The 21,313-nt window shown below is 43.1% G+C and overlaps 1 protein-coding gene across 3 annotated transcripts in view; it reads right to left on the bottom strand.

Annotated features, from left to right (window-relative positions):
* The window catches only part of PAX5 (paired box 5), a 521,765-nt gene that overhangs the window by 83,348 nt on the left and 417,104 nt on the right, over window positions 1–21,313 (bottom strand). For all 3 annotated transcript variants that reach the window (XM_085641098.1, XM_085641099.1, XM_085641100.1), the window contains one exon: window positions 9,870–9,971. In XM_085641098.1, the coding sequence (XP_085497224.1) occupies window positions 9,870–9,971 (102 nt within the window). The remainder of the gene's footprint in view (window positions 1–9,869; window positions 9,972–21,313) is intronic.

Genomic DNA, 21,313 nt, shown 5'->3' with positions numbered 1-21,313 from the left:
GTGGCTGAAGGTGACGTGGTTGCTGGCGGAGAGGATGGGGTCGAGCGTGTGTCCGGCAGTGTGGGTGGGGGTCATGACCAGCTGTTTGAGTCCAAGTTTGGTGAGGTTATTGAGCAGAGCAACGGAGTTGCTGTCATCTGCGTTCTCGAGGTGGAAATTCAGGTCTACAAGCAGGATGTAGTCTGTGGACGCGAAAGCGTGTGTGCTGACGATGTCGGAGATGGTGTCGATTAACTGTGGCCAGGGTCCGGGGGTTATGTACACGAGTGTTCCTCTGAGGGTGGTGTTGGGTTTGGTGTGGATCTGGAAGTGCAGGTGTTCGGCGGTGCTGGAGGTGTCTGTTGTGCAGGTCGAGACTCTGATGGACTTCCTGTGGATGATGGCGATTACTCCTCCTGTTCTGATGGTGCGGTCCCTTCTGGTGATCTTGTATCCTTCGGGATGGCTATGGCAATGTCAGTTGCAGAGGAGGGGTTCTTCCAGGTCTCTGTTAGGAAGGCGACGTCCAGGGAGGCTGAGTCGAGTAGGTCCCAGAGTTCGATGGTGTGCTTGTGGAAGGAGCGCGTGTTGAGTAGAATGCATCTGAGGTGGTTGCGTTCTGCTTTGACGGGTGGGGTAGGACATGCGGATGTTCGGCAGCTAGTGAAGTTGCAGCTACTGCAGGTGAAGGGTCTGTGGGTGAGTATCGGGCTGGCCTGGACGCAGTTTGATGATCGTCCGCTGTTGAGTCCGTGGTGGAAGCCGGCGTCGTAGCATCGTCGGGTGTCGTGGTTCTCGTGGTCTGGCGCTGGGTGCGGCCCAGGCGCGGACGGTCGCAGACGGGCTTGCCTTAGGCGCGCCCGCTGCATGACCGCACAGCAGCAGCTATTAAGTAGGGGGAGGTGGGAGGGGCGTGCAGCAGCTGGGAGGCGGGAAAAATGCCAGGGAGAATGCGGCACAAATTGGAGGGGCAGAGGGGCACAAGAGCTACAATGCAGGCTTCTACAGTAGCAAAGCAGGCAGTACAATTTAACAGAAGCAGAAAAAGCACAAATTAAACAGAAACGGAAACAGAAGCAGCGCAAAGACAAAATGAAAAAAGAAAAAGTAGATGACACCCACTTAGGGACGCGTCAGCTACCGGCACCGGGTCTCGAACCCTACCAGGTGGGTCTCAGCACACGGCGCAGTGATAGGGCACAGCGGAGCTGCTGGGGAGAAGAGCGGGCCTCAGACCGTGGGTCAGTGTGGGTGAGCTATGTTGAGAGTGCTGAGGTAGTCCAAGAGGCGTGGTGAAAGTGTTGGTAAGAATGAGACTGCATGTGGTGTGATGAGTGGCACTGAGATGTGAAGTGGGGATGAGCCGTGATGGATGTGAGTATTTAAATGAAGTGTGGTAAGTGTGCAGATGAGGTGGGGTGAGAGTGGGGATGACCCATTGTGTGAGTATAGACAAATTATTGTTAGAGAGTGAGAGGTGTAGTGAGAGCGGTGATGTGTGGGCAAGGTGTGGAGAGTGGATTTTGTGAAGGGAAAGTTGAATGAGGCGTTGGTGGAGTGAATGAATTGTGGAGAGAGTGCAGATAAGCTTTGGAGATTGTGGGCTGTGTGTAGCAAGAGTGTGGATGGGGCGTGGTGAGAAGCTGGATGAGGTATGATAAGAATGCATGGAGTGTAGTGAGAGTATGAATGAGGTATTGCGAAAGTGTGCATGAGGAGTGCTAAGTCGACATGAGGTGTGGATGGGGCATGGTGAGATGCTGGATGAAGTATGATAAGAGTGCATGAAGTGTAGTAAGAGTATGATGAGGTATTGCAAAAGTGTGCATGAGGAGTGATAAGTCGACAGGAGGTGTGAAGTGTGTGAATGAGCAGTAGAGAGGTTGGATATTGTACAGCAAGAGACTGGGTGAGGGCTGATGAGGTGTGGCAGCGGGGAATGTGGTGAGAGTGTGCATAGATGGGTAGAGTGAAAATTGTGCATAGCATAAGTGTGGATGAGGTGTGGTGAAAGTGTGGATGAGGTCTAGTAAGCATGGATGAGGTGTAGTGAGAGGCTGGGTAAGGTTTATTGAAAGTAATGGTGACTTATGGACACAATGTGTCTGACACTCCTCAGCGTATTTTTGCATGCCGTGTTTAGTTATTGCAATTACACTGCAGTTTTGTCAGCAAACAGTGTCATCCTCATTCATGTGAGTGCACTCTCCTTGTGATCCCACTCAAAGTGATGCCAGGCTGCTACCAGATTTGTTACACATTTGATCACATGCATTAAATAAATAAACAAGCATTGTCACGAGCAAGAGATCAGTCTTTGGCAAGTCCGAGAAGGCGTTTCTTGAAAAATATATGCAATCGAAATTAAAAGTTAAAAGTTAAAAAAAAAAATGATTCTACAGTCTAGAGGTGGTATGATGAAAGGAAAAGCAGTTCCCTTGAGGAAAAAAATAACAATCGGTGTTAGACAGACCTGCAAGCCATACATTTAAGTGCAAGCTACAGTCCAAAGCCATGCAGTCAGCAATATTTATAATGGCGAATGTATAGACTGCAGTGTGACACAAGGTGCAAAAAGTGCTTGATGCTTGAAAGGGTGTATAACAAAGTGTCTAAATTCAACAGATAAAGCATGAGAAACAAGAGAAAACCCGTGACCGAAAACAAATCTTCTATTGTACATTGCGGCAATTGTTTGAAATTAAATAATGATTGAGCGCAATAGTCTACGTTTTGATACAAGGAGACAAAGAGTCATCATCGGAACGGGATGGGAGATTAGTTCGTAAGACCAAAACGATTACTGAAGGATGTCAGAGATTAAATAAGAAGCCATGAACGAGCTCGAGTAGGGACTGTAGGGAGCACAAGGGAAACTTATAAGGGTAAATAAACTGCGGGCCAAGCTGCCCCAAACCTGAAAGAAAAGAAGAAGAATTCATAACCAGTTAAGTGGGAGCACACTGATGAGAGTTTCCGCTCATGAGAGCGGGTACTTATAGGTCAGGAAGGTCCTAAAAAATACAAACACAATGGCTGATCAGAAGAAAGTGTGACCAGCATCTGAGAAGACGGCAATACGGGCCAAGAGTTACTAATATGCAGGCGGTTTGCCAGGCAGCTATTTGGAAGTCAGGGCAGTGACCGCTGAGGTGTCAACGTGGGAGCGGATGCAGCATGTCCTCAGCTGGCAGAGGAGCCAGTGTACAGATATTTGGAGGCAGAACAAAAGGTTTTTGTCTATCTGGGGCTCAAATTTAAGTCAAGGCGGGGCAGCAGCAGTGGCATAGCAAGGGGGGCGGTCGGCCCAGGTGGCACAAGATTTGAGGGCAGCGTCCTCCACCATGCCCCATGCTCTTACCTTCAGCAGTCACGGGGTGGCAAATGCAGGATCGCCAGCAGCCCCACCAACCTCCCGGCTCTTACATTCGGCAAACGCTGGGACCGCCACAGGCAGCCAAAGGTCTAGCTACGCCCCTGGGCAGCAGAAAAGCAAGCAGGAAACGATGCTTGTTGGAAACTGAGCCAGAAAACCGTACACAGCCTCAAGGAAGCAGAGCAGCTATCTCTATCGTCTGGTCACAAGGAGTAAAGTGATTTTGTAAGTCTCAAATTAAACTGACCTGTCAATCAAACTTAGAAAGATACCCATATCTGGACCTTTAGGGCGCAGAGATTGCCTAACCCAGGTTCACTGACAAACGATGGACCAAAATTAGAAAAATAATCAGATCCAATTGGACACGGGAGCTTTTTTCCCCACTCTCCCTTTTAGGTGTGCGAACCCAAAATGGTTTGCAGACCCGAAGCTCTTTGTTTAGCTTAGTGCAACTTGTACAAAAAAGCTACAGTCAGCATTACATGAGGCACCACTAGGCCCTTCTATCCTGAAAACAAATAATGAAGGAGCCATAAGATAGCAGGGGAGCATCCCTTGAAATCCTAAGGGAGGTGGGGTTTGACCCATAAAGAATTCTAAATGTTAAAGTGTAAAAAACACCCTGATTTTGCAGCAGGGTTAGTGGTCTCCAGTGCAGCTTCCCGAGGTCCGCAAACTAAAGGTAGTTGGTAGGGGTCTGCAGTCTTCATATATGCATAGGGGATTTGCCTGCCTATGGTTGGTTGGGTGAATGGAACTGTTTCACAGGGTGTAGAATCAAAAACTCCCAATAATCCATTAAAAAAAAACCACAAAGGTGAAAGTAAAGTTGTGCTTAGTTTTGGCTGTAATACCTTAACATATGTTTAAAAAGCTTTAGAAATTCACTTAACCCGTTCCATGCTCATGACGGAACCACTCCGTCATGAGCCACGGGTGCGCTGTGCTCATGATGGAGTGGTTCCGTCATGCTGCGGACGTTGGCGGCCGCTCCGCCCACGCGGCGCTAATTCACCGCCTGTGCGGGCGATTAGCCCAGTGGGCGGAGTCGTGACGGAACCACTCCGTCATGAGCACAGCTCGCCCGTGACTCATGACGGAGTGGTTCCGTCACCAGCACGGCGGCACCGCAACTGCCCCCAAACCCCCCAGCGCCGCGGCGGAATTCCTGCCGCGGCGAGGGGGTTAAAAACACAGTTATAATGCAGTTATAGTTGTAAATTAAAACAAAACAAATTGACATTTGCAAGTTATGGCTGGGATTGCTATCCTGCAAATTGTCGCTTGCACACCAAATACAATGCATATGACCTTTCAATAATTATTACAATACATATTCTAACCAATGAATACCACTACATTTCTAGTTATTTTTTTCATAGGGCTAAGGTTGATATGATACGTAATCTCATCTACAAGATTATTTTCAACATTTATAATTGGATCTTTTCATCAAGGGTTAAGGTTACATCAAAGTGCTAAGGTGTTCTTACTAAAGCTAACAATAACTTGAATTTAACCTGTGTGCGTGTATGTGTGTGTCTGTGTATATTTGCATCCACATGTATAGCATATATGCGGAGGCACAAAGTGTGAAATGGCAATCATTACTACTGCTGAGTGTGCGGAGGAGCCATGACTCAGAGGCTAAGCCTCAAGAGAGTCATAATGCCTCTCTTTCAACAATGGACAGGAACAACATATAATACTCTGTACATCTGCATATATGGTTTATGCCATGGTATTTTTCATGTGTATTTCCTTTAAAACATGTATTTAACCAACACCAGGAGGCAAGGGGTTAAGTTTGTGCAGCAGTGTAAAATCACAATCTCCCATTGAGAAGCTAAAATTGGATCATAAGAAAATGCGGTCTTTGATCACTCTCATAGCGAGATCTATAATTTTGGGGATTTGGAAAAATGAGTTACCACCCACATTCGAACACTGGGGTGCCAACATGGTAAGAATAAAGGGTCTTGAGTGGCTTTATGCCCTGAGGTCAGGCTCAGATAGGAAATGTTTGAGGTTGTGGGCAGCATAGAGTAAACTATTTGCTGGATGCTGCGTTCGATGGTATCTATAATTAGCTAGCAGAGCTCACCGTCATTATATACTTTTTTATTTTTTTTATTTATTTTTTTGTTTTGGGTTTTGTGAAAATGTTTATGGCACCTGAGGGAATCAAGGAATGTGCATGCTGTGATGTCTTAAAATATTCTTTATTATGCTCTGATAAAGAAATGCTCTATAGGAATTTGCTGCTATACCATATGATGAATTTAAGTCTCATTTTTGTGTTTTTTTATGTAAACTCTTCGAATAAAAGATAAATAATAAAAATCATTTTTTTTAAAAATGGCAGGGTTGTGAGTTACCATGTGTCATGTGTTGCATACGATAACTGGTGAATTTCAGTGTTTTTGGGGGTTTGTGTTCGCTGAAACATAACTACATTTTACCTGTGTTTTCTCAGTGAATATATATTGTATATAGACTTTAGAAAAGCATTTTTTGTTTGCTTATAATTTTGGCCCCATTCGACAAATCTGTAAAACAAAATGTCAATAAAAAGTTCATCCACTTTCAGTTCTTCATGGTAAATTTCATGCAGATCTGTCATGATATAAAGGGGTTCCAAACAGGACATTCCTCATTTTAATTCCCATGCATTTGTTGCTCCTTAATACAGAAAGACTGTCCAAAGGAGCTGCACTAAATTTGGAGTAAATGTACAACTTCACTGAATTGGCTTGGTATAAACCAGTTCAGAAGTCTTTGAAAACATTACATTTAAAAAAGTGTTTTCCGATCTGCGCTTGAAGGGGTTACATTTTATAGATACATAGACGGTTAATCTGCGGATACTCCGCAGATGTGTGAATTCATGGACGATTCTTAAAATCAAATTAAAACATAACGTCACATTATTGGACTAGGTAGCTTTTTCTCTGACCGCCCATTGCAGATTTGCGAATCTGTCGTACTCTGATTGGCTCGCCGCCACACATTTATTTACCCAACATGGTAAATTAATCACTGTGTTGGGAAAGCTAAAAACAAAAAAGGGATAAAGAGGCAAACTGAGTCAACCCAGACTCCCACACCCATGTTGTGGGCTTACAAAAAGAACACCCAACATTAGAAAGAATATGAAAACATTTTTAACCCTCGGATTTTCACATCCTGGGCTGGCTTAGCGAATCTAAGACCCTCCCTGGGTAATGCAGACCTTCCTGAAAACTGCGGATTTACAAACCCAGTGGAGGATCCATGAAAAGTAGAGGATTTGCAAATATTGGACAAAATGTAAAAAGAATATGGTGCTCTATAGCTGCTCATGGCCAATGCCTGTTGCACATGGTCTCTGGATGTATGCAGAGTGGGATGGGCACCCACAGTGAGTTGAGTGCAAGGCTTGGCCTAAGGCTGTACCCAAGGCCTTGCCATTGGATGTGTGCAGTGGGGTTTGGCAGACCACAGTGGTTTGACTGCAGAATCTGCTGGGTGGGTTTTGGAAAAAAGAAAAAAGAATAAACTTCACTGAAAAAAAAGTAACGATTAAAGTGAAGTTATTGATAGCTTTAGTTACAGCACCTCAATGTATGATTAAAAATCCTCATAAATGCACTTAAAATCCCACAGTTAATGTCCAGTAATGATTATGAAGTATATTATATTGATCTCTTTCAGTGTGTCACAGGTAACGTGATATATAACTCATTTGTAAGATTATTAACAACATTTGTAAGTGCATCTGTCACATTATGTATGAGATCATGAGCAATGCACTAAAAATGGTAATAACATGCATATTACACTCTTTTAAAAAAAAAAATGAAAACAGGTACCTTACTATCAATTCCTAGACAGAAAAGCACCAGCATTTCAGGAACTAAAAGTAAATATCATTTAAAGTGTATTATAACAATGTAGTAAAACATATATTCAGCAATTCTTTACTTAATTTAGCTAATTCAACAGATTTTCTCTTCTCTCAATCTTGCAGCTGAAATCAGAAATTTCCGTACAGCAAAGTAAATAAAATTAGATTTTGGGTCTGATTTAGAGTTTGTTCAATGAGTAGGATATAATGCACTTGTAAAAAGGCAAATGGAATAGACAGAGTACTGGTTTACCAAACTCTAAATCGTTATATAAAAGACTGGACCTGAAATGGAAGTCTCTTAAAGCAGGTATAATACACTTATTCTGCAGAGTGGCATCAAACCTGCAGAAAAATATAGTGAAGTCCATATTGGTCTGACTAGACATGTCACAGAGACAAAAATGAGAGGACTTTGTGAAAACAGCTTTTCGGGTATGAACAAATTGCCCAACCTAAATATCGTTGGCAAATGACGATGATCCCAATTGGTTACCCAAATCAGGTACAATGCCCCACAAGCCGCAAACTTCTCAGAGTGCTCTTGAGGCACTCTCCTTTGGATCGGCCACGTTTCCACCTACCTACGGTGCTATGCATCGGTTGATACACACACAGCTTCCAGTCTTCAAATGATAACTTGACTCCCATGTCATGTACAGCAGCATTCTACCTTGATTAAAAGCATTCTACATCATTTGAAAGGTGGCATCAAGTCTCCAGTGTTTTGTACATCGCCTCTAAAGTGCCCTGCCCTGTGCACAGTGTTCTTTACCACCTGTAAGAGCCTTTACATTGTCTGTAGTATTTATTGTCATATATACTGCTTTTTATGGTCTGAAGCCTTACTTACACTCAGTAATGTTTATTTTTCTTTTTGTGTTGTATTTAGCATGTCTACTGTGTGGATTACCCTCTGTAATCCTTCCCACCCTGACTGTCATGCATAGTGCCCTCTCTGAAGTGTCTTTATCCTGCTTATCAAATCTGCATTGCATCTTACTGAGGCAATTTTTTCTACTCAAGCTGTCTGTTGTGCTTTTTGCTTTGTGTGCAGTGTATATAATGTGTTCCATGTTTCTGTTGTATTGCAATATTTACAACACTACATCAAAACCCCAGAACATGCAGGTGCGGCTCTACTATTAGAGCGGTGGAGCATCGCCCCACAAGCTCCTGAGCTGAAAACTAAAACAGTAATAAAGTTATTACCTTTTTTATTTTTCAGCAACCCATCCCAAATTTTGTGTCAGGATGGGGCAGGGCCAGCGATGCAGAGTGACAGTAGCAGGGAAGGGAGGTGTGCCCTTTAAAATGTGCAAGTCTGTTTGGCCAGCCATCTTGGGAAAGCAAGCCAGACATGCGTATTTTAAAGTTATCTTACCTAGCTGTCTTAGGCAGCTGGGTTAGAGGTAGAGCAGGCCTCTAGTGCTCTTAGGAGCGCCGGAAGAGCTTGATCTATCGAATCCTGGTGCTGCTTTCATGCTGTGGAGCAGCGCCAGGATTGGGTTGTGCAGTTTCCTGCATTGGGATATTCCTGAAAGACACCCAAGGGAGGAGGATGTCGTGCTGAGGCGGTAAGGGAATGTATTTATTTATTTTGTGCCCCCCCACCACCCTTGGTACAAGCCAGCCGCCACTGGGAGCATGGGAATCAGCAGGTCACCACCCTTGGTACAAGCCAGCCGCCACTGGGAGCATGGGAATCAGCAGGTCACCACCCTTGGTACAAGCCAGCCGCCACTGGGAGCATAGGAATCAGCTGGTATAGATCTGGATATGGTCTGGAGAGAGATTTGTTCTGAGTGTCTAAGCAGTGGTACCCAATGCTCCAAATATGCTGGTGGGCTGATCAGCCTAGGCAACTTCAAGAGAATGAAATTTACTGGTAAAACCCTTACAATCCAAGCGATTTTCATAAAGCACCCCACTGAGAAAAAGGCCCACCTTAGTATCTTTCAAATAAAGAACTGTTAACTAACTTCTTCAAATCGTCTTTTAGCTCAAGAAATGGGTCAGTCAAGGCCGCCCGTACTTTTTGCATGAAGTGTCCTCTTTAGAAAATCAATACCTGCTAAGTTTGCCACATTTTGACAATGTTCAAGCATTCCCTCTATTATATCCATGCCCCCCGCCATCATTGTTGAACGAAAACAAAACTATTTCTAGAAATCTTGCTCTGCAAAATGACCTCTGGCAACATGTGTAGCATGATGCAGCTAATTCAATAAATAAAGAGGGATCACCTGATTCATGATTTAAAGCATCATGGTGTGACCCTTCACCTTCCACCCCCCCAAAAAAGAAGAAATCAGAAGGACAGAAAAAGGAAACTGGCAAGTCCATATATTGAAGAAAGTATGGGGACTTGCTACTGAAGCTGAACCGCTCACCCATGGGCAGAGCACAGCACGGAGCCCTGTGACCTCCATGTTGGACCTACCCTTCCACAGGAGCAAGCACGCGCACTAAGTCTCCAAGGGGGGAGATAGACAGTTGTTGGTTTTGTTGCATGGTCTGTGTGTTTTATTTTAAATCTGTAATTCTGCCTCTTGCATGCATGAGCAGAGCGCGAGCAGAGGAGCGCGCGGGGCCGTGGAAGGCCTCGCGTTTGTGAAGACTCACCAGGCACCATTCCTGTCAGCGTCGGAGCAGGGTAGCTGCCCTGTCCAGCAGGGGGGACGTGTGGAGGGTATCCTGGGAGGGTTGTGCTTGCCAAATCACGACCTGAGGAATCAAACAAACAAATCACTGCGTGAGCATTCACAACAACTAGACATGTTTTACATTTCCCCCGGTGCACAGAACACAGTCCGTGCATTTGTCATTCCCGCTCTCTGAATAGCAAAATCACATTTTTTTTTATCCTCTTACATACCCAGCTTGGCAGGAAAAGACGACACTTTATTTTCCTTTATAAACCGACCAAACACTGAAAGCCCCTGATAACACGAGGGAGATATACAAATAAAAGATCGGTGCTGAGCCAAGCTGATTTCCCTTGTTGCTGTTGTCCGAGAGCCTCCCATGTAATTACCCTGTTACACTTGTCACCGTAATGAATAGAACATACATAGACATGTAGGGTCTGTTGACAGATAAGGACTGCCAGGCACATCCCATAAGTCACTTCTAAGCCTGCGCTCTAACATCACAAACCATACCCAATGTACAAGTTTGCCACCAATCCCGCCACTGTTGATCTTTTTGTCTGCACCAGGCTCTTTAATATTTACCCCTCATCTACCCACACACCTCGAGCTTGAAGGCAAACTGAATATATCCGCTATTTACAATTAAATACAAGAATATTCTTCCTAAACTCAGATCTCTCCAGTAGAGTGGCATCATCTTGTTGTTCTTGTGTGGTTTCCACTGAAAACCGGTGATCTCTAGTGCTTCTTTTACACCACTGAGGATAAAACCATCACTCCCGAATCTCACTAACAGGGACTTCAGTTGACGAAGAGAAAGCTGATGTAAAACTGCAGTAAAAACACGCTAAAGAAGAACCCTTCAGAAGGAAAAAGATACTTGGTGACTTTTTAACTCCCAAGACCCTGGTTTATCCCCTGGGAGGGTTGTGGCCCAAGAATATTTCTATGCACAGGGAAGGGACCAAGCAGAATAAGGAGTGATACTATATTTTAAAACGTTTGCCTCAGTTTTCCGATTGCCAGGTCAAGTGCGTATTGAGGATGGTTCAATCTTGGAGTCACGTAGTTCACTCTGCACAGGTTAAGAAGTCAAGTACTCCAGTAGCAATACTCCTGTTTTTGGACTAGATTTCGGTATTTTTAGAAAATGACAAAGGATTCCAGGAGCACTCCTGGAAATCTATGAAAGTTGCAGATATCATGGCGTATTCCAGTGCTCAAAATGTACGCATGAATATTTGCCACCATTTGGCAACTTATGTATATGTAAATAGTCCTAAAATATGCATTAGCCATGTATCTTTTTTATTTTTTACAGGAAAAACAATTCTAATGTAAAATTCACTTCCAATAGACCCTCATTAATTATGGGTGTTCCATTCACTGCCTCTGAAAGGGCAACTGTACATTCCTTTCCAAGCTTTCAAGAGGTATTGCAATTGTATCAACATAGCCCTTATTACCCCTGACAAGGCGTCAAAGCACTTTTAGGAAAGTAGCATGCTACTCTGGAACCCAAAAGGGATTAGTGGTGAATTAATATAGGGAAGTTTGAGTTCATTTGAGCGGTGGACGTGTGCGTCTGTTAGTTGGATTGAAAAGCATCATGGAGGGATAGTAGAGGAAAGAGTCTAGAAAGTGTAGACGAGGTAAAACAAAACAGGACTGGTAGAACCCAACATGCCAGAGGCAAGATGGGAGGCAGAAGTCCTGACCAGAAGTCATTGAGGTAGGTGCCGATGCGAGCCACACATACAGATAATCACCCACAATCTTTTCTGCTTAGACCTTTTAAAAGATAAAACATTGAAATTGGACCCACTAATTTACCCAAACTCTAATCTTCATATCTGGTAAAGAAATACCAGCCAAAACAAGTACTTTTCCTGATCAGCTTACATCTAGCCATTCCTATAAAGTGCTACACCAAACTCATGCGTACCCTGTCAAGAGCAAAAGCATAATGAACTCTGTGCAATCGATCAAGAATGGCACCCCAATTTTATGCGAAACCCAAGTCACAATCCTCTTTGGTTTTATAAGAGCCTTTCTTTAAGTCAATTACACCATACTCTTTTGCCACACTCTTTGACAAACTAAAAAAAATGAGCTCCCTGACTGCCTAATCATGTAACTTAGCTCAAGGGTTAATGTACCTGCTGCAGAAACCAGTGAGGTATCTGCAAGACACATATCAGATTATGGTGGGACTGATTCCGCCTCAGTGCTGGAATAGAGGGAGAACCATCCGCGTTCCTACAGTTATTGCCAAGCCAAATCTGGGATGTAGGCCAGTCCCAGAGAGGACTACTGCATAGGTGCCAAGGTTTTAGATTGCATGTGTGACATTCTCAAAGTTTCAGTGTGAATATGAGTGACATTCAAGAACCAAATTTGTGACACTTTGAGTGACACTTTCTCACGAGCAAAATCAAGCAACGAAGTCCACGGATATAAACAAACATTTGAAATTACACCCATTTTAGCAACGAGAACTCTAATCTTCTGAAACTGCTGCAAAGAAGCTGAAATGGAGGGGCACTAACCTAGTGCCCTTGTAAGCTCATTGTAGTGTACTCATTGTACTGTCAAGCAATTGTGTAACCATGATATTAAACAATAAACACGTTTTTCGGAGGCAATACCTTATTAATGTTCTCTGCAGAAATGCAAATACACTCAGTTAAATACAAACAAATACTGATTGTAAGAGATTGTCACATCCATTATAAAATAAGCAATGTACTATTAAAGTCCACATGTACATGAAGTTAAGACCAAGGACAGCACCTTCCAAACTGGACAAAACTATCCATGGCAAAAAGCACATTGAGAAATATCACCGACTCACTCTTTTCACGCGATCACCAGCCCAGGTAGTGCCCGGTGCAACAATCTTTTTTGACCCCAAATGTTTGAGACTGAGGCTGTTCACATAGTTCCACAGGGCATCCCAGCGTGGTAATTCTATCATAAGAGCCGATTTTTCGTATTCACAATTTCATTTTCTGAACAAAACCTAATACAGATTTTGCGAATGGGAATGTGAAATTCACGCTTTCGAACAACTTTTATTATGTGCCAGAAACCTGTGCAAAACTGTTCAGGAATCAAGTCCAACGATTTTACATTTTATGAGGAGCTCATAAGCAGAGCTGAGATGGCCAACAAATAAAGATGGAACTGGCCACACTTGGGCCACAAAACGAAGACCCATACAGTTTGCCTGCAGAAGATGGTGTCAGTCCCTTGAACTCTGCCAATGTCACCAGGGAATGTTGACCACGTGTACGCCATTCGTTCTTAAACTGTCCTCTCGGAAGAGTCATAGGTACGGAAATTACCTTGCTGGACAATATTTATAGGCATCCACCGACATCAGTTGATACAGTCAAAACAGAGACCACTGGTTCCCAGATCTAGGATTTACCTGAAAGTGCAATCGTGCGTGCACTTAGGAGCAGCCATACTACCACGGCTTCGCCTTTTGGACCACTGCCACAGTCAGCCCTGCTCTCAGGGTTCATAAACGCAGTGGCAGGAAGTGAAAGCGAGGCTCGCACAGCCCTATTAGCTTCCTGTTGCTTCCAATCTTGTCGCCATTGTGAGAGTTAAGCACCTATACTGTTTCCTATTATGGGCAGAGGATGCATTAGAAATCATAAAAACGCATGGTTCCTTACTGTTTGTAGGAAATGAACTCAATATTTTTGCACGTGTGTAAGATTTAAGTGATATTCTAATAAAGAAATTCCGGATTGTATTGACTATACTGTGCTATGCTCATGGAGATGGTCTTCAAGTCAGCACACTGCTTCATTTCACTGGGGAATCAAGTAAGCACAGGGCCTCTGGAATGATGGAGCAATGGAGGACCATATGTGCAAGGTTGACTCTTTTAGGGAGCAAGAAATGTCAACTTCTGCAGCATACTACAGCACACTCTGTTGCAGTGTTATTTCACCGTTTTGTCATTATAACACACATAAATGCTCCCAAACAAAAGATTAATCTTATAAGTACAAGTTGAATTCCTCCTGAATATAGTAACCAACACCTAAAAGGTGGGAAACGAACGTTTCCAAAATGTCTGCCAATGCGGAGCACAATTTGTGGCACTTTTTTAGGTAGCTTTTACTCCATTCCAACTACAAACACTGTTTTTGTTTAAATCTACAAATTATGGTGTAGATGATGGATTATGTGGCAAGAGGAAGTCAGTCCATAATAACTGTGGAAAAAACATTGGGAAGAGTCTCTCATAGTGCCCGTGGATCTGTTTATAACATGCATCAATGCTGTCTGAGAAGACGCACTGACTGATTAGTAACAGTTTAACACCAGCACAGCAATCAGCAACTAAAAGGTGACAACACATGCGGTGTAATATTTACTGAAGTTGAGCTTAAAACAAAATATATTTTTGCTAAAATCTTCAAATTATGAAATAGATATTTAACAATGTAGCATGAACAGTAAATTAATCGCATAGTTCCAGAGGCCCCAAGTATAGATAATCAACCATTTGAGATGAGAGTATAGTCGTGGATGTCAATTCACCAAAATGTCAGAAGTAGCGGAAGTGACCGCACACACCATTTGACCTTTACTTTCGCTCAAACGCACAAGCTTACTCACACATTCACTCATACACACCACTCTTTCTTACATAAGCAGCTTCTTACCCACAAGCAGGCACAGAGCATACATTTAAAAGTATTTTTATTTACCTCAGCTGCTAGATAGGGTCATGTTCCAGCTAACTGTATTAATAGTGAATAATCTGATAGTATTCACTATTAGTGTAACTAAACAAACTTACTGAAAACAAGGAAAGTGATGCCCCAACCAACGTCCATAAGGACGAGCTGCCCTTGAGTTCCTGGCACTGACTTTGCCCCCACTGAGGTCAGGGGTCGCAAAGGCAGTGCCAGGGGTTGCAAAGGGCAAGCTAGGAGCCGCAGCTGCGACCCCTAAATGACATCTATGAGTACAGTTATACTTCTGTATTGTATATCAACATGGTCTTGGAGTCAACTAAGCATCTCGGTGTGACATTTCCAGACACCTTAGTGCCCAAGATGTCCCAAACGCAACAAAACGGCAACACCACTTCACAAGAAGTTTTCCATTAAATGACTTTAAAAATGTGGGAAGAAGCTGCTGCACATGAGTCAATGTGTAAACAACGAATAATAGAAAATACAATTGTGTCAACATTTGGCAGCAGTGACTGCTAATCCCTCAACTATGTTAGCCACTGGCTTCATTGGGAACCGCTTTTCCACAAAAAACACCTTACAATGTACAACCCCCTGGGTGTAAGTCTTCTATCAGAGGCCTGTTTACTCGGTGGGAGAATGCCGACTGAGCACCAGACTCCGCACTGTGCTTTGAAACGGGCACAGATCTGAAGAAAAAGAAACCACTGATGGAAGCGATGTATGAAGGTTTGCAAGCATCATAGAGATCACACAGAAGTGTGAGTAATGAGCTGGTTTAGTTCTCTTTAACTGATTTGCAATGTGGATTTTCAGTGTGGGAAAAGGGAGAGTGGTCATGTGAAGTGTTCTCTGCAAGGTGAATTGCCTCAGAAATGTGTGTAACTTTCGTCATTAAATCAGTGCTGTGATGAACACTCTAAAGTCCTTCAACGGTCGGCTAATTTACCCTCACAGCTCTCCTTTGAGTGCAACTCCAGCTCAAGATGGTGATAGGATAGTGAAGACTCTAAACGTCTTTACTCTGTTGCCTCTTCAGTGGGTCTGTAATATGGCTGGTACCATTACCATGTCTCAGCCAATAGACACCAGCTAAACGGAACCCAGACACCTACGTTCTACAATGTGCCACAGAAGTCTCTGTGTGCCTAAAAATGTGTTTCACTCATGACAAAGGATCGGACTGCCTGGTTGCAGAGAGGGGAAATGCTGGTAAACCAGACACCAACACAGGGGGTCAGTCAGTCATCTATTTCGACAAATTGTAAACAGACAACATTATCTTGTTATGTTATGTTATATTATCCGGATTTATAAAGCGCACAGCTGCTCCAGCAAAGGGGCGTCCCGTCTTCACAGTGGAACTACCCTCTTCCCCTCTTTACTTTAAGCCATCTTTACAGCACTGGGCAAGCGATGATGTAAAGAGGTGGCATGTAGAGTCTGCAAGATCACTTTAGCCAATTAGGAACAGAGAGCGCTTTTGTGTAACGGGATAGTGTATTGCTCTTTGACGCATGCAAATTGACCGAAAGGCCAAGGAGGGATATTTCCAAACTAGATGTTGAGTTAACTGAGATTTGTTGACTGCACAAGGTGTACAATAGCAGTGACCTTCACCAGCAATGGCCCATAGCTGCTGAGCGCTATGCAGTGATAGCAAGCTTCTCTACCATGTGAAGCCCAGTCTGAAATCCAATAAAACATAGTCTGATGAAATAAATGTCACACTGTAGAACGAGAGCATGGGCATATTTAACTGCATCTGTTGATGCATCTATTTAGCAAAGATGTAATCACTGCTGGGGCATATTATGCCCTGTGCCCCCGCAAATTATTTTGCAGGCCTGATGACATTTTAACAACCACACTGAGGTTGACATAATTTTTAATGTACTTACTTTAGCAATAATGTCGTGGAAGTGACGTAGAATGTGCCTTGGTACTACAGTTGTGACATTACAGGAAGTTCAAATACATGACCACGGATTTGACACTACATCATGGGAATAGATAAAACAATCAAAGGTAAACTATTTTTCAAATGTTTTTTATGTTATCAAGAGTAAACACCTAACGAGAACACTGAGCAAAAGGCAGGCTTATGTTTAAAAATATGAAGCGACAGACTGAATAAATCACGGAGTGAAAACAGTGGAAAGGGACTGCAATCAGCAGTGAAGGGCAATAAATTACGATGCTAGATATAAGTATATGAGTTCACCTCTGGAGACCATCAATCAACTGTCAATTTAGCAAACGTATTTATTTTAAGTGTTTTATATTGCCAGCATGTTTCTTTGTATCCACTACACAATGTGTGGTGCTGCACAGTCCCACACGACCTGTATTGCTTCATATGGGGCTAGAAAAAGCTACTGTGGCTGGCCCTATGGGGATTACCCACTGAGATAATACATATAGTCTTTTTTAAATATTTATCCAACTTTTGCTGGGGGTCGCGTAGCTAGTTGCATGGAGAAGTCTTGTTCTTTGTCTGAATTAACCAGACAAATCGATCACCAACTTAGAACGGCCATGCACCACCACCACATATTGCCAGTATGTTTCTTTGTGGCCACTATGAAACACTTAAAACTTAAATGTTGTGTACCAAGGCAAAGATAGGCAATGATGGCTCTTAACACTCTCTCCCCTGAGGAAGACCTGCAAGATAGGCTCTTGATTTTTGGATAACGATGATGTGACATGGTCACTTCATAAAGAGGTAGGAGTCCTGATGGAATGTACCTTAAAACCAAATGCCTCTAGGGCTAGGTGAGGCTTCAGCTGGTTCTTGACGTCTTTAATTTTGGGTTGGTTTTTTATTTCAGGATTCATATCATTCCAAAGTCCAGGTCCCAGAAATTGATCTTGCATGACAACCAATAAATCATTTATTATGTTATATTTTGTTCTTTTAGGCAGGGTCGGGCTGGTCTATAGGGCAATCAGTCATGCCCAATAGGCTGGTCTCCCACAATGTGTGGGCCATTGTTTGACTGTTTGTGGGCCTGTTGTGTGGTCTGTTGGGCCGATCGTTACTGTTTCTATGATATTACTATAAAGAGTGCCTGAAAAACGCTCAAATCCATTCAGTGTTCCATGCCTTGCAAAACAGTTATACAGTGGGTCTTTACAAGTTCAAAACTACGCCAATTTACAAACATGGGCCCCTTTTTATCTTTCTAATTAACTAATGGGGGCCACATTTATTTTGGCGCCGGGCCTTTCTGTCCCAATCAGACCCCAATTTTATGTTATATTATTCTGCATTAATTGTTGCATGCTACCAGCCATCCATTCCCGGATATAACTTCACCTGTGCGGGGCATGGATAACTAGTTGAGCGCTCCACGATCAAAGTCTTAGTTTATCCGTAATTCCGCCCATTGTTTCATTAGTTTCTCTCCCAATCCAGCACGTTGAAAGATCAGGAGAAAATAGTCTACCCTTTCTCATTTATTTAATTCAAAGCAATAACACACTCAAAGGCATTGCACCCACTCATTTCTCCACAACCACAGAAAGTGAAAAGTCCACATTCTTTGTTGGCCATGGTACCCCACTTTGTGGGTTACGTCAGCTAGTGGCGTATAGTACACTTAACCGTTTACAGCAAGCCTTCTAGTCTACACTATGCAGACAGGGTAAGCAAAACTGAAGTTAAATTCCATGACACCAATATGTTCCCAAAACCATCTGCCTGGATTAATTTACCACGCAGTGGCAGAGCAGTGACATCAGGTCAAGTGTATGTTTTGCTTCACCAGTGCCACTATCTCACTTACCCTCTATCCTAACACCACAAACTATGACCCACAAATAGCCTGTGTAACTTTAATCTTGTACTGTATCTTTAGCATTTGTAGAGCGTCGTATGGCCCCGTAGAGACACCAACATACTTCTGGGAGTAATAGTAAGAGGTTATTCTCTTTGTTGAGCATGGTTGGTGGAAGTGAGGATTTTTAGCACGGCCTATGACAGAAGAGCTGCCCGTTTTATATGAGGATAACCCCCAAGGACCACTGTAAAAAATATACAAACGTATGCCACTGACCAGTTCTGAACAGCAGCTGTCATCAACTGATGTTTTCTGTATAACATCTGGGTATGTGTCTATAAAACCCAAATGCAGCCAAATGGATCTTGTACAACAATATGAAGTTGACTTAGTGTTGGAGGGAACAGGCACCCAACCAAACTTGCATTCCGCCCACCTCATTTAGAGTCAGGACACTGCCTATCTTCTTACGGTCAAGCTTCAGCTGGCGCTACCATTGGAAATCTTTGAATGGTGGTTCATCCACCGCAGGGCCACCATTCAGTGTACATCACAAGCCCTCCCCATTTTGGGGTGGTCTCTTAATGCAAAATTTACCCAGTGCCTAATTTGTACTAAGTTCAGTGCCTGGGCCCTTCTAGGAAGGCCACTGCAGCCTACACCACGCATTGTTCCTGCCAGCGCTGCCAGTAATAGTACCAAAATAACACCTAACCAACAAGTGTGTCAATTCAAACAACTTGAGGCCACACAAAGCTATAATAATTGAGCGAGAGGCAGGTATTATAATTTTCTGTGGGATTTAACTTCAAAAACACGGTTGTTGTGCTCATCTCAAAATTAAACAGACAGCTTTGCCATGTCACTAGAGCCGGTGCTGACAATTAAGTGCCGATGCCTAGCACCGGAACCCACTGGCTCAAATTAAGCACTGATTTTAACTGCCAGGAAACGCACCCCAGAAGGAAAGATATTCAACTGGCCCCTATGCACAGGGGAAAACTCCCTGAGTATCAGAGGCACTCATTATTTGTTTCTTACAAACAAATCTCAGGTTGAGGGATTTGTTTTTGAGAAGCTAACATAATGGCCACGCCAATTAGTCAGGCATTATATTTCAGACACAAGTGCTCCCAGCATGTCTAAGGGAGCACTTTCGTCAGAAATGCCTAATCATAGCAGCGTAGAATTTGAAATCTGACTGGTGGTTTGATATGGGGTGGGCAAAGTAGGGGCCTCTACCACCCAGCAGTGGGTATGTTAGATGGCAGCCATATCTTAAGTGACCCCCTTTGTAAATAATCCACTGGAAATTCCATCCAGGTAAAGCACACTCTAAAACGAATTGTCTCCTGGTACTTAGATAAAGGGATCTATCTACTAGAGGCATGCAGAGTTAAGGTTTTTCCTCTGTCACTAACTGAAGTTTAAAAAAACTTTCAATAGCCATGACTCTGGAATTGCCTTCCACGAAAATATTTTGTGAGGAAATTTCCTCACAAAAATGTCCCAACCCTATTTAGTAACACTTAGGTTTAAAGACGGGCAGGTACAATTTGGACTAGTGACCTGCAGGTTAAATAGATCATTACTGCAGTATTCAAGCCACAGAGATAGCTCACAAGTTTACCACATTATTTGCTTCTGTTTCCAAGGAAAGAGATCTGTTCGATATCTCTTATATTCTAGCATTTATCATCTTTTTAAGTTTGGCTTCAGTATAGCTTAGTGGTTTCTCCAGCCTCATATACAATATATATATACATTTAAATTAAAAGTATATACATATAATATGAAGGGTGGGGCTTTTAGTCAGCCGTCTTCGTCCACTGACCTGTTAAACTGTCAGTCCCATTTTTCTTTAGCCCACCACAGCATACATACAGTAGGGGGGCTTTAGGTCAGCTTACTTCAGCGATGGAATTTCTCGCAGTGTGTTTCAGCATTTTACTGATCACGCGTGGACACGACCAAAAAGAGTGCACTTCAGTGTAAAGGATAGTGAACCATTACTTTACTTTTCTGAAGTTTTTTTTCTTTCCAGTTTTTATCCCGTTATATTTTTAGCTCTCCTAACAAAGTCTTCCGATCACAGTAATTCAAAGACAGTAGTCCCTTTGCTTTGAGAAAATAATTACCATATTGTCTTTTGATATCCATTAAGGCTAGAAAGAGTTTCTATACCTGTTCTGGGTACACCTGCCTGCAAGAAAGGACCTATAATGTTATAATAAAACTATATGCACAGATTTTTTTTTTTTTATTCAAAAGATTTTTTGCAAGAATACAGACACTATGTTTGGGTGGCAGCAAGATCTCTTTCCTCTCCTTATTTTTGTGACACATGCTAGCGAATCAATAGAAATTGACCATCACCACACTTTGCCTAGGCCAGAACTATTGTTCGATGCCTTTAGGTATCACTTCTCATGGAGATTTTCAACGACTCCACCACTGCAAGGCACATTCACTCTACACTGCTTCCAGTGTTAATACAAATCTCTAAGATCTGTTTTGCTTTTTGCAATAAAATGCACAATAATGTTCTCCTTTGCAAATAAAAGGAAAGGAAAATATGTTGTTGTTCAGGGTGATGATCTGAAAAGCCCCCTTGGGCTTTATTGACGGAGTGCGTTTGCATGAGTGGCTGGTGCTGTCTTAACAAGATATCACTTCCTGGGAGCGGGACGTGTACTAATAATTCCACCCTGTGAGGGTCAGCGCGAGCTGCCGGTGGAACAATACAAGAGAGACGCCGCGAGCCCGAGGGGCTCGCCAAGTCTCACTTGTTAGACAGAGTTTTGAACGCTGGCAGTTGCCAGATTTCCTGCAGCTCGCTTGGGACGTGAAGATGACCCGGTGTCATCTCGAAGCAGGCTGATTGTATGTCACTGTCAACCGCGGAG

Source organism: Triturus cristatus, chromosome 2_2, assembly GCF_964204655.1.
Source record: "Triturus cristatus chromosome 2_2, aTriCri1.1, whole genome shotgun sequence".
In the NCBI taxonomy this organism is placed as follows: Eukaryota; Metazoa; Chordata; class Amphibia; order Caudata; family Salamandridae; genus Triturus; species Triturus cristatus.
Note: the sequence above shows the minus strand (reverse complement) of the source record. Positions and strands in the feature narration are given on the sequence as shown.